General features: G+C 37.0%; 2 protein-coding genes across 39 annotated transcripts in view; one reads left to right on the top strand and one right to left on the bottom strand.

Annotated features, from left to right (window-relative positions):
• Positions 1-447: 447 nt before the first annotated feature.
• The window catches only part of LOC113165475 (phosphatidylinositol phosphatase PTPRQ-like), a 41614-nt gene continuing 28092 nt past the window's right edge, over positions 448-13969 (bottom strand). For all 36 annotated transcript variants that reach the window (XM_026364963.1, XM_026364961.1, XM_026364976.1 and 33 more), the window contains 25 exons: positions 9900-10157; positions 9193-9453; positions 8667-8939; positions 8270-8530; positions 7878-8141; positions 7519-7788; positions 7142-7399; positions 6541-6798; positions 6159-6419; positions 5779-6039; positions 5170-5445; positions 4786-4950; positions 4431-4626; positions 4174-4289; positions 3983-4073; positions 3857-3898; positions 3758-3766; positions 3554-3641; positions 3250-3340; positions 2967-3043; positions 2626-2760; positions 2126-2242; positions 1881-2041; positions 1621-1756; positions 448-1528 (listed from right to left, as the gene is read on the bottom strand). In XM_026364963.1, coding sequence (XP_026220748.1) covers positions 1370-1528; positions 1621-1756; positions 1881-2041; positions 2126-2242; positions 2626-2760; positions 2967-3043; positions 3250-3340; positions 3554-3641; positions 3758-3766; positions 3857-3898; positions 3983-4073; positions 4174-4289; positions 4431-4626; positions 4786-4950; positions 5170-5445; positions 5779-6039; positions 6159-6419; positions 6541-6798; positions 7142-7399; positions 7519-7788; positions 7878-8141; positions 8270-8530; positions 8667-8939; positions 9193-9453; positions 9900-10157 — 4484 coding nt within the window. In that variant the 3' untranslated portion in view covers positions 448-1369. The remainder of the gene's footprint in view (positions 1529-1620; positions 1757-1880; positions 2042-2125; positions 2243-2625; positions 2761-2966; positions 3044-3249; positions 3341-3553; positions 3642-3757; positions 3767-3856; positions 3899-3982; positions 4074-4173; positions 4290-4430; positions 4627-4785; positions 4951-5169; positions 5446-5778; positions 6040-6158; positions 6420-6540; positions 6799-7141; positions 7400-7518; positions 7789-7877; positions 8142-8269; positions 8531-8666; positions 8940-9192; positions 9454-9899; positions 10158-13969) is intronic.
• ptpn5 (protein tyrosine phosphatase non-receptor type 5) overlaps positions 1988-13969 on the top strand; it is a 64081-nt gene continuing 52099 nt past the window's right edge. For 2 of the 3 annotated variants that reach the window (XM_026365003.1, XM_026365000.1), the window contains exon 1: positions 3054-3220. The gene's annotated coding sequence lies outside the window, so the exon portion shown is untranslated. Of the gene's footprint in view, positions 2070-3053; positions 3221-13969 lie in introns of those variants that run through there. The other variant, XM_026365004.1, reaches the window with a different exon arrangement.

Here is a 13969-nt window from a genome sequence, read left to right as displayed (position 1 = left end):
TGTTTTACCACATGTAGAATGAGGACCGCAGAAACATCCACTGACTTTCCAGGAAAAGACAGCGTCTTGAAAGCTCAATAGAACAGTTGTTTCTGGCCTTAAATTAACGAGTCCCTGAATGTTTCTATCATCTAAATAGCTAAAAACCTAAATCATTTGTAATCTTGTGTTGAGAACTATTCTTTTTGAAATGACTGACAATTCTTTCGAGACGACTGAGCCTTTCTTGGATGCTCCTTTTATATCCAATCATGATACAACAGAACTAGGATTATTTATTCATCTTATAAACTGCGTTTGGTCACCTGCAACCTCAGAGGAATGCAGAGGTGTGTCTACTTCGCTGTCACATAGATTGGTGGTGTGTTGCATTTTAATAATATTAGCTTGTACAATGTAACACAACCCAATTCTGACTAACATCAGATAAGAGCAATAATCAAAGAATTATGGTGGAGTAAAATGCTTTAATTGTATTGAAGCTACTGGATTTGTGTATAGAAGATGACATTGATGACACATTCACTCACACATAGATTCAAACCACACATTGCATAGCTATACACGAAAGTTGCATAAAAATATAGCAACATCTTTAATCCTATTTTGTTTGACAAATTGACAAGGTACATTAAAAACCCCATCCGTTTGACAGTTTTTGCATTGTCCCAGCAAGCATATCATAAAACCTTTCAAAAACATCCTAATTGTGGGTGAAATATTACAAAATGCACTTTGTTTTTTTATTGTTTGAGTTCCTGAGCTTTTCCTTAATATGAACCATCAACAGACCATCCAAGGTGGGGTAAATAGCAAAATGTTTCAAATAGTCACAAAGCAGTAGGAAAAATATAATCCACAATTTAAACAAAAACACATTTCGTAATGGTCAGTGTACATTTGCATCCAGTGCATTATACAAAGTGCATACAAATACAACAGACTACAACAACTCTATTCATGAAAAGGTATTTCATAGTTCCAACTGGCTTAAGAAGTGCAAAGATGATTGATTGGATGATCTGACAATGTTAATAAAATATAATAAACCACACCCTTTCCTTTTTGTTCTAAGCACTGAAACGAGTGGCACATATTGGTATTAAAGCACACAGGTTCTGAAAAGGCAAAATCAAACAACAATACAGCATCCAAAATATTACCTGAGCTAAAAATGTAATCATCAGTATCAACATGTAGTCCAACATGTAGGCAGTGATACACATTTTCCTCTACTGTCAGACATTAAACATTTTTAACAAATAAATACAAAAATAGGTTTAAATCTTGAAAGCTACAAGATGCTTAAAAAGATCACGACAGGTGTATAAAAATAAATACAGCACAATCTGCTGAAAGTCTCTCAAGCTTATGTATTGTAGTGGCCATTCTTAGAATATCCTTTTTTGGGTTCTACATTCTCATAAATAGAGAGCGCTGCGGCATTTTGGTAGATTAGATCAACGTTGTTTCCAGTTCTTGATCTGATGATGTCCAAGGCACACTGGTTCAAGAACACGTACTGGTCCTGCAGCGGCACCAAATACAAAAGATCAGTTCAAACAACATGTAGAGTAAGACATCTGTGACAAAAACCACAGTGACTTGACTGCGCCCTACCTCCGTCTGCACCATAAGGGGGCGGTGCATGCGCAGATCGTGGACAATGCCAAACACATCTACGATATTTTCCCCTTCAATCTGATACATCAGATGGTCAATGGCTATGAAAGTACCTGTGCGTCCAACACCAGCACTGTGCGTGGGCGTACAGACAAAGGAGAGACAGAAAGAACAGATGAGTTTATTGATAATTTCTAAAACTCTTATAAAGAATATAAGACAGAGGTGTGTGTGTGTGTGTGTGTATTCTGTCAGACCTGCAGTGGACCACGGTAGGAGAGTGTCTGGAGTATTGGTCCATGTGCTCTCTGACCAAATGTCTGAAGTTGATGAGGAGCTCAGTAGTTTCTGGTACCCCATGATCCGGCCAGGCTGTGAAGTGGAAGTGACGCACTGAACGTGTCTCTGCTGTTTTCAACTGGTGGACGTGGACAAACAACACAGTAGTAAGTAAGCAGTGACTTATTTTTTCTGTTGCCATATGTATTATCTTGTCACTTACATTTTTAATCCTGAAGTCCCTGATGGTCCAGTCATCAAGTGGTACGTCAGAGATCGTTGTGACAGTGAAGTTTTCATAGTGCTTGGTGCCAGGGCCCCAGTACTGCTCACATTTTACCTTTAAAGGCAAAAGAAACTGAGCTGTAACAAGCTGCACAGTTTAATAAAAATTAATTAATGTAATAACTAACATAATGTAATATAATATAACGCTTTTATGATTTTAAAGAGCATCATATCATCACTCAAAACAGATGAACAATGCACATAAAGCTCAGAGATTACACAACAGAACTGAGTCCCTTCAGACCATAAAGATGTTTTATATATATATTAAATATTATAAATATATAGTATATTATATATTTAAATATATATAATAGAATACATTTAGCACTGCTAAACAGAACTTTCTTGCTAATAGAAAACAAAGGAATAAATATTACACGTGTGTCTATGTATGTACACATCAGCGTTGCAGCTTGTTGAGTTTGTACTCACTCGTCCCTGTTCGTTACAGCGTGTCAGCATAACCAGGGTATAGACGTTCTTCTCCCACACCATCCTCCAGAAATCTTTGACTGTGGAAGGCAAGGGTCCCTGAGCTGCAATAAACTCCTTCCTTGAGTTGTAACCCTGCCAATTAAAAAAAAAAAAAAAACCTCCATCCCAGATCCCAACATCACACAAACATCCATCCTGCTCTCAAGTGTTCTAAACATCAAACTGGATGCGATGTGGAGGGCTTTACATGACATGGCTTTAAGCAAAAGAATGAGCAGTGACATGTGCTATTACTGTATGTGAGATAGAGAGCTGCTTTAAAAGGTGTCAGTACGAACCGGCATGTAGTTAGCATTGATGTAGTCATCATGTGGATCTCCATGGATAATAGAGAGTTTCACCCTAGAAGAGTCATCTAAGAGGCGAAAAAAGAGGAAATTTAATGAATGAAAAAATGTTATGTGTAAAATGTTATGGCTGCACTGATGCTCACTACTCTTCTTCATTCATAGCGACATGTGATAATGGAAGCAGAACCAGTATGAGAGGTGATGAGTTCAAAGACTGAAGAGTGTTGTAAAAGCTGTTGAAGGTAAAGTTGGATTTATTAAGGTGACTCACAGGGAAGCACGTTGTTGTAGCGGTTCTTGGGCTTGTTCTCCAGTGTCAGAGCGTTTGTTTTCGACTGATTTGTACCAACAGGCTTCATGTCCTTTGAAACAACAAGAAAAAAAGAAGTGATTTAAGATTTCATGACTCACAGCGTGTCCAAATCTGGTACACGTGAACCACAAAAAGCTATCTTAATTTAGAAGAACTGCACAATCAGAAAAAATTGACTTACTCAACTGTAGTTATAATCTATACTGACCAAAGGTAACACATACTACAGGGGAGTTCTTGAATATTAAAGCTTATGTTTCACCTCAAATTCTTCAGCGAAGCCACAGTTGGAATCCGCTCTTTGCTTCTTGTAGTAGGCCTCATAATCCTCCACCCTGATAGCCACGCTTCTGCTCAGGTCAAAAAACAAAAAACAAAAAACAAATGTTTCTTTCTTCAAAAAACAACGAGTCTGTTTCTAATGATGAGCAACACTGATCTCACTTTGCTGAGGATTTTTACTTACACTTTGGATCTAGAAACGGAGAGAGGAAAAAACACATTTTCACTATTGTTGTACATTTCATCCAAAAGTTACAGTATGATGATATAGTAAAAACCTTACCTCATGGGTTGGATGTTGATGTCTGGTTCTTTTTTGTGTGACCTATAATACATAAAGAGTCAGTTTAGAATTTCTTCCTACACACACTGGCTTCCCTAATAACAAACAGTGATGATTATAACAAACCTTCTCCAGTAGAAGATGACGCCAATGAGGATGATGAAGATAACAAAGAAAATGCCCACTGTTACTCCTGCAGCAATGGCAGTGATAACGGCTAACAAATTAAAACAGAAAGGCAGTGAGTATTTTTTTCACATTAGGTGAAATTAATAAATAAATATATAAGCAAACAGGTTTGTTCTGAATCAGTGTACCTGGGTTCTCTGGTAGTTCAATAGCAGGATATAAAGGTGTTACTGACACCAGTGAGTCAACAACATTCACAAGTTGACCTTGTAGCTGTAGACTGGTGAACAGTGCAATGGCATATCTGCAGGAGATTTAAAAATCTGTGTTATATACACATAATGGACACTTGTGACTTGTTCTCTGCAGCTGAATACTGTATCTTACAATAACGCTGTTGCTACACACGCATGTTCATCATACACTCAATAGTTTTCATTCTTACTGGTATTTTGTTTTGGGGCTCAGAGCACCATTGTTGTAGCCATTCCACTGGGATGCATCTCCCACTTTTATAGTCAGATAGTCCACAGCACTACGTGACTGAATGGTGAAGTCTTTGACTGTTGCCAGGTATACTGGACTGCCTGATGATATCCACTGATCATACGTTACATTCAAGAACTGTTTCAAACTTTGATCTAGAAGGACAGATTGGAACAGTAAGAAAGACCTAGACTAGGCATAAATGATAACACTGTTTTTTAGTAGTTACCATAAATGATTACTTTAGAATAGATTATAATATGATGTAAACATGATAACACTCTCTGACAGTAAGAAAGGAAACGAAAACCCACTTGTCTGTATAAGACTGTTTGGATTGTTTGTCACCAGCATGCCGACGTTAGTGACTGGTCCGCTGGAGCTTTTCAGCAGGTTGAACTGAATCTGAACAGTGAACTGGTTGTATACCATGTCAGTCACAGAGGCCAACAACTCATAGTCGTTTGGAATTGTTGGATCTTCAAAAAAATATGAAAGAGAAAACAGTGTCATTAAAAAAAGTAATTATTAAAAACTACAAATAAAATACAGCAATTTAACTAAAGACATGGTGAATTATTCGCAGTTTTAGCATCTTTAACTGTGTTTACTGTCAAGATCTCAAACACTGAGAAATTGTTGTATATTTGCAATGCACAGTTACAGAATGTTAATGTCTGCAAAGTACAAAGTCCTACTTGTGATGCCTGTCCAGCAGAAGAAAGACACAGGAGTGCTGGACTGTCCACAGCTCTGCGTCACCACAGTCACGTTGTATTGCTGATTGTAATTAAGACCAGAGACAATTTGATTACAACATGGGCGTGTCATTTGGGTAATGACGGCACCTGCCATGCTGTTTACAGTGACTAGAAAGCCACTGTTTTGGCCAATGGGTTTGGCCCAGGACAGGATGATTTTTGCATCTGTTCCATTTGGACCTTGGCAGCTTTGGTTGTACACTGGGCTTGCATCTGTGGCATGAAACAGAAGTTATATGGTAATATTAATGTAAAAGAAAAAAAAAACTGAAAAAAACATATATATTATATATTATAATATTTTGGGAGTAAATAATGTTCTGAAACTTAAACAGCTACTGTATGTCCAGTCATCAGCAACATTGCAGAAAGCTCCATAGTTGCTAAGAATTCATTTATTGATAAACTAAAATGCAGCGCTCTTTGTAACCTTAACTACACATGCAATAGGTTTGCTTTCACATTTTCATGAGTGCACAGTAAAGATAAAAAGATATTTGAAACTATCTAATAGCAACAGCAGAAGTCGGGCTGTTATGGTCCTACTTGTACAGCTGGAATTCCACGTTGGAGTACTCAGTGTGCCATCAGCGGTCACTGTGGTGACACTGAAGTTATAGGCGCTGCCAGGATCCAGGTTATAGATTGTAAAACTGGTGTTGTTTGTTGTTTTATTCACGCTTCCATTATTGCCTTGCCAGGTCAAAATATAATTATACATTTCCGTGTTGTTAACACTTTTGGCCCATGAGACTGTGATGCTGTCCACTGTTGGAACGGCTATTAACGAGTTCACAGACAACGGTCCTGATGGTTTGAAAGATATTTGTCAGATGTAAATATTACTTCACACAGTATACATTTAAGAATGTAGACTATTTTTTTGCACATTGCTTAGGTACAAAAAAATTAAATAAAATCCTTACTAGTGTACTGAGAGACGCACTGTGGTGCCCCTTCTGTGCCATTTGTTGCCCTGACATAAACACAAAAGGTGCAGTTAGTGCCAGGGTTGAGCCCTGAGATCACTGCCACATTTCCCACGAGGGTTGTGTTTTGGGAACCACAGCCTGTCGTCTCAATCCGATATGAATATGTATTCTTATACTCTAGTGGTTGTATCCAAGACAAATTTACAGCAGTTGTGTTTAAGGCTACAGCTCCCACTCCTGTGACACTGTATGGCCCTGCAAACAGAGAAGAACGTGTTACTTTTTAGAGGAGCAACATTGCTTTGGTTGTTTTGTTGATCTAGATTTTAGGTTAATATGGTGAACGTCCAGATAAAGAGACAGGATATATACATACGTGTAAAGCAGGGGATTGTCACGGGAGCTGCCTGAGTGCCATCTGCTGTTTCAGCTGTGACAGTGCAGTTGTAGTTGCTCCCAGACAGAAGTCCAATTATTGTGTATGTGGTATTAGAAACTTTATAAAGCATAGAAAAGGAGCCGTTGGTAGCCTGCACTGAATATGAGTATGATTGGTTTTCCGGCTGTTCCCAATTCAAGGTCACTGCATTTGTGGTGATCTGTGTCAGTTGCAGTTGGGTTACTGAATATGGTCCTGAGATAATAAGACAGAGTAAATTAGAGACAATGAGATTCAATAGAAACAGTTGTTACTGTACAATACATATATGATGTCAAAATAAGCATCTGGGCTTCAATATGCCATAGAGCTTATGTGCTAAAACAGTTAATATCATTATAACGGTGCCGATTAAATTGGTTGATTGTCAAAAATTAAAATCAATTCATATACCTTGTTGAATGTATTCTACATAGTACTGCATGTAAAGTATACATATTTAAAATATGTCTCTGGAGTTAGTAAGCTAAACTTAGAACGACAAGCTTTATGAAAACAATACTTGTTTAGAAATAGGTACTGTGGTAATCACACTCACTGGTGTAGTTTTGTGCTGTCACTGCTGTGCTCGTATAGTTCAAAACGCCTACAGTAGCAACAGAGATTTTGTAGAGGGTTCCAGGCTGGAGACCGCCAGGCTGGTACCAGTTGTTGTTGGTAGTATTCACAAAAGAGTCGTTAATGAACACAGTGAAGGTGTAAAGAGCGTAGTCCATCCCCACTGGATTTGACCAAGTAAAGTTGATGGAGCTCACTGTCTGAGAGGAAACTGTGATGGAGCCAGGACTGTTGGGAACTGAGGAGGTCAAGGGACAGAAGTCTGATTAGAGCTTGATTGAAACACTTTAGGCATTTCTAAAAAATAAATATTAGTCCAAATACTGTGCTTTAAGTCACAAAGTTACTGTAACTCACATGTTGCGTTGCAAACCGGTGAACTGTTACTCTCATAAGGTCCACTTATGCTGACAACCACTACACAGTAAAGCACTCCTTGTGTCAGGTTCGCAAACATAGTGTTTACAGTAGTGCTGTTCACACTCATGTTTGATGCCTGAAATGTTGCACTGTCATTTCTGTTTAGCTGAACACGATAGGAGAACACCTGTCCAACTGCTGGTGTCCAGCTCACTGACATGTTAGTTGTGCTTCCGATGGCTATGATGTTAGAAACTACATCAGGCCCTGGGGAAAAAAGATAATGTTTGCTCGTAACAGAATAATTGCAATATCTTTATTATTGAATCTAAATACAAGAAACTTCCAGTACATACTTGTGTAACTTGATGTGTTTTGCACTGTGGAGTTAATCCCTTGTAAAACTGTAAGAACATTAAATGTGTACAGTTTTCCAGGGATCAGATTGATGAAGGTGTAGGTCTTCGTATTTGTCGAACCAGTCTGAACTACCACGGTGCCATCAAATGCGATCACTGTGTAGGAATATGTGGGCTTATAATCACTAGGGTTGACCCATGTGAGCTGGATGGCAGTTGTGTTCACGTCACTCACTGTGAAGCCTGTCACTGCACCGGGCACTGAAGCAAATAAAGAAGATGGTTATATATGGCCAGAAAGTTGTTTTAATTGGATATAACATTTTGTTGGTTAGACAGAACCAATTAAGGCTCCAGCAATTTGGCAAAAATGAACTGGAAAGTCTTACTTGTGTAACTGAACGTCTGTACAGCTGTGGATGCGCTTATGTTTGCTGCTGTTGTAATGACACTGATATTATATCCAGTTCCTGGCTCCAGGTTCGAAACAATGGTTGTATTAAGTGTTGTATAAACATCTAGCGTTGTATTTTGGTAGATTTTAACCAAGTATCCGTAATATGGCAGGTATCCCACTGGATTTGACCATGTCACTGTGATTGAGGTTGTGGATTGAGGACTAGCTCTAAGATTCAAAACAGGGTTGGGCACTAGAAATATGACAAACAAAAATGAAATGTTAGTTTTAAAAGATTTTTTGAAAACATCACGATGGCTCCTTATATGAATAATATGCATTATTATATGCAATAGAGATGCGCGTTGATTTTTCCTTGTTGTACTTACGAGTGTAACTAGAATTACTGACAACTGTGCTCCTTAAATTCTTGGGTCCAGCTGTTGTTACAGTAATATTGTAGAGAGTTCCAGAAGATAGCAGAAGCAGATCTGTGCTGTTCACTGTGGAGTTTGTACTTTGTACGTCCCCGCCCTGAGACTGGTAGGTGATGTAGTAGCTGATGTTCGGAGCACCATCCATCAAATTAGGAGTTGGCCACTGCAGACTGAGCGAAGAGTTTGTCGCCTGGCTGATGATGATGTAAGCAGTAGGGGTGGGAACTAAAAGGTGTGAATACAAATAAAGTTTATGAAGAATGTACATCAATAAATACAGTAATGTCGACGACAAAATACCAGACATTTGAGAAACTAAGAGTTGTTGACACATTGACAAAATTTATCCATGTTTCCATCTGGGTTATTAATCATGTCAGGTAATTTTTCTTGGTTTAAATCCAGTTAAAATGAACTAAATGTACTTCATAATTCAATCAAACACACTGAAAAAATAAATATTGGATGTCAAACCTACCAGTGGCAAAGTTAGACTGATCAGATGTGTTGGTGAAGCTTCCAGCTACAGCAGTCACTGTGATTACATGGACTCTCCCAGGATACAAAGCAGAAAAACTGGCTGCTGTGACTTGCGTTGTATTGCTAAACAAATATTTCTGATTTATGTCTGAGATGTTCGCCATATAGTAATCAACCCTCCCACTAGGCAAGGTCCAGTTGATGCCCAGGTTATATGTTCCTTGTGCTGTTATCATGATGGTCTGTGGCTTTTCAGGCCCTAGTAAAAAGAAAGTGTTTTCAATTAGTTCAAATGGACAAAAAAATGTTATACTTGACACACAAACAATACTGATAATACAATAATAATACTAATAATGGTGATAGTGTCACTATAATCGTGATAATTGATAAATATGGCATTTTCATACCATATCTCTATTCTGCCGCCAAACTGTGCAAACCTGTACAGTTACAGATCATTAATGATTTCACCATATTAATTTTAGTTACAGTAAAGTTTCTCACTACTGCAGGTTCTGTGAATGCAGGAAATACACAGAATGATGAACAAAATGTGGATTTAGAGTTACCAAATGAAAACTGACTGATGAGAAACAACACAATTCACTGGATTTCATGAAAAGAACACACAAATACTCTGACTATAACTTCAGAAAGGTGTACAACAGCAGGACGATGTTAAACACAGAAGGTGTAGCTTACTTGTGAATAAGGCTGATGTGTAAGGGTCTCCTTGTGTCTTATTGTCTCCAGCTACAGCAGTGATGGTGATTGTGTAGTTTGTACCAGAAGTCAAGTTAGATAACACAGTAGAGTTGCTATTAGTTGTTGTGGTTGTCGAAGCTCCACCATTGTTCCACGTAACGCTGTACAAGAACACCTGGCCAAGAGGTGGGTCCCAGCTCAGAGAGATGGTGGAGACGCTTTGAGAAGAATTAAGATTTCTAATTATATCAGGCTCTAAGAGAGAGGAGAGAGGAGAGGAGAAGAAACAAAAAAAGAACGAGACAAAACATGAACACATGGCTATTGCAGGTTTTTTAAGTCACAAACATTAAAGTTTCAAGTGGGTGATTTTCTGTTTCCTCAGTACAAATTCAGTTGAATCAGACTTGATTTGTTTCCCAATACGTGTCAAAAAAGAGGTTGAGGCAAATTAGGAAAAAAATGAAAACTAAATGTCTTTCATGTTCTATGAAATAGAGGAATGCTACATACAATAAAAAACATAAGAATCTCAAATTAAATTGATAAATTAAGTTATAAAGATTAAACTACTAAACTGCTAAACTTATTTACACTGAAACTGTGTTTACATCTATTAAAGTTTTCTGATCTCCAGCAACTGGTATAATCTCATTATATCAAATGTGCTTTTTAGTTTTCTTGTCTTCAACCAACTCTTTTTAAATAATCTGACTGTCTACCCCAGATCATAGTGGAATAACACTATTAAACAACATAAAGATATGTAAATGCTGTCTTCAACTACAATCTTAGTCATCATCTTACTTGTATAGTGAGAAATCTGCATCTTTTCACTTTGACTTTGATTATCTCCAGCCACTGCTATCACACTAAAAGTGTACTGCACTCCAGCAGTCAGCCCAGAGATGTTTACATGTGTTTCAGTCACACTGAGATTCTGAGATACATTTCCATCAGTCCACTGTGCTATATAAAAAGAACTGTTTCCCATTGGTTCAGTCCAGTTCAGAAACATAGAGGATGTTGTGATTTCAGTTACAATGAGGTTTCTCACTACTTCAGGTTCTGTGAATGCAGGAAATATACAGAATGACAAACAAATGGGGATTTAAAGTTACCAAACGAACATTGACTGATGAGAAACAAAAAAATTGATGGGATTTCAAGAGAAGAGCACAAAAATACTCTGACTACTATACTGTAAGTTTAAATACCTGTAAAACTACAAGTAGATAATAAAGTAGTTAAAACAATTTGATGCAGATATTAAACTACTGTGGTTGTTACTTATTTACAGTGAAACTGTGTTTGTATCTCCTAAATCTATCTAATCTCCAGAAACTGCACTTATTTCATTATATTAAATGTGCTTTTTAGTTTTCTTGTCTTTAACCAACTCTTTTTAAATAATCTGACTGTCTACCCCAGATCATAGTGGAATAACACTATTAAACAACATAAAGATATGTAAATACTGTCTTCAACTACAATCTTAGTCATCATCTTACTTGTATAGTGAGAAATCTGCATCTTTTCACTTTGACTTTGATTATCTCCAGCCACTGCTATCACACTAAAAGTGTACTGCACTCCAGCAGTCAGCCCAGAGATGTTTACATGTGTCTCAGTCACATTGAGATTCTGAGATACATTTCCATCAGTCCACTGTACTATATAGAAAGAACTGTTTCCCACTGGTTCAGTCCAGTTTAGAAACACAGAGGATGTTGTGATTTTAGTTACAGTGAGGTTTCTTACTGCTGCAGGTTCTGTTAGTCAAAGTGAGGTGGATGTAAAAGAAAAAAAGATGATAGTGAGGTGTAATTGTCATGAAATAAAGCAGAACACTGAATGTGGAAGAAAATAAGTTTAAAATTGAAATACAACATTAAACTATATAAAGTTTGTGAAGGGGAGATAAACCAGCTGTAATCAAAATATACTGTGTAAAACTTAATACAGATACTGAACTTCTGCACATCTTACTACAGTAGCTGCTCCTAAAGGTTTCTGATCTCCATCCATTGTAATGATCTTATTACATCAAATGTACTTTTTGGATTTGTCACATTCAAACAAATCATGATTTTATATAATGTGACTGTCTCACCCTCAGTTTATAGTAGATTAACCACTTCAAAATAAAGATGGAGCACTACTCTAGTTATAAACACTGTCTTAACTACAATATTAGTCATCATCTTACTTGTAAAATGAGAAATCTGCATCTTTTCACTTTGACTTTGATTATCTCCAGCCACTGCTATCACATTAAAAGTGTACTGCACTCCAGCAGTCAGCCCAGAGATGTTTACATGTGTCTCAGTCACACTGAGATTCTGAGATACATTTCCATCAGTCCACTGTATTATATAGAAAGAACTGTTTCCCATTGGTTCAGTCCAGTTCAGAAACACAGAGGATGTTGTGACTTCAGTTACAGTGAGGTTTCTCACTACTTCAGGTTCTGTGAATGCAGGAAATACACAGAATGACAAACAAATGAGGATTTAGAGTTACCAAATGAAAACTGACTGATTAGAAACAAACAAATTGATGGGATTTCAAGTGAAGAGCACAAAAATACTCTGACTACCATTTTTTAAGTTTAAAAAACCTGTAAAACTACAAGTAGATAATAAAGTAGTTAAAACAATTCGATGCAGATATTAAACTACTGTGGTTGTTACTTATTTACCCTGAAACTGTGTTTGTATCTCCTAAATCTATCTAATCTCCAGAAACTGCAATTATTTCATTATATCAAATGTGCTTTTTAGTTTTCTTGTCTTTAACCAACTCTTTTTAAATAATCTGACTGTCTACCCCAGATCATAGTGGAATAACACTATTAAACAACATAAAGATATGTAAATACTGTCTTCAACTACAATCTTAGTCATCATCTTACTTGTATAGTGAGAAATCTGTGTCACTTCACTTTGACTTTGATTATCTCCAGCCACTGCTATCACACTAAAAGCGTACTGCACTCCAGCAGTCAGCCCAGAGATGTTTACATGTGTCTCAGTCACACTGAGATTCTGAGATACATTTCCATTAGTCCACTGTACTATATAGAAAGAACTGTTTCCCACTGGTTCAGTCCAGTTCAGAAACACAGAGGATGTTGTGATTTCAGTTACAGTGAGATTTCTCACTACTGCAGGTTCTGTGAATGCAGGAAATACACAGATGACAACAATGAGGATTTAAATTACCAAAGAACTTGACTGATGAGAAACAAAAAAATTGATGGGATTTCAAGAGAAGAGCACAAAAATACTCTGACTACTATACTGTAAGTTTAAATACCTGTAAAACTACAAGTAGATAATAAAGTAGTTATAACAATTTGATGCAGATATTAAACTACTGTGGTTGTTACTTATTTACAGTGAACTTGTTTTGTATCTCCTAAATATATCTAATCTCCAGAAACTGCACTTATTTCATTATATTCAAATGTGCTTTTTAGTTTCTTGTCTTTAACCAACTCTTTTTAAATAATCTGACTGTCTACCCCCAGATCATAGTGGAATAACACTATTAAACAACATAAAGATATGTAAATACTGTCTTCAACTACAATCTTAGTCATCATCTTACTTGTATAGTGAGAAATCTGCATCTTTTCACTTTGACTTTGATTATTTCCAGCCACTGCTATCACACTAAAAGCGTACTGCACTCCAGCAGTCAGCCCAGAGATGTTTACATGTGTCTCAGTCACACTGAGATTCTGAGATACATTTCCATTAGTCCACTGTACTATATAGAAAGAACTGTTTCCCACTGGTTCAGTCCAGTTCAGAAACACAGAGGATGTTGTGATTTTAGTTACAGTGAGGTTTCTTACTGCTGCAGGTTCTGTTAGTCAAAGTGAGGTGGATGTAAAAGAAAAAAAGATGACAGTGAGGTGTAATTGTCATGAAATAAAGCAAAACACTGAATGTGGAAGAAAATGAGTTTAAAATAGAAATACAACATTAAACTATATGAAGTTTGTGAAGGGGAGATAAACCAGCTGTAATCAAAATATACTGTGTAAAACTTAATACAGA

Source organism: Anabas testudineus, chromosome 6 (assembly GCF_900324465.2).
Source record: "Anabas testudineus chromosome 6, fAnaTes1.2, whole genome shotgun sequence".
NCBI classification, from domain to species: Eukaryota; Metazoa; Chordata; class Actinopteri; order Anabantiformes; family Anabantidae; genus Anabas; species Anabas testudineus.
The sequence above is the reverse complement of the archived record's forward strand: the minus strand, read 5'-3'. Positions and strand labels throughout refer to the sequence as shown.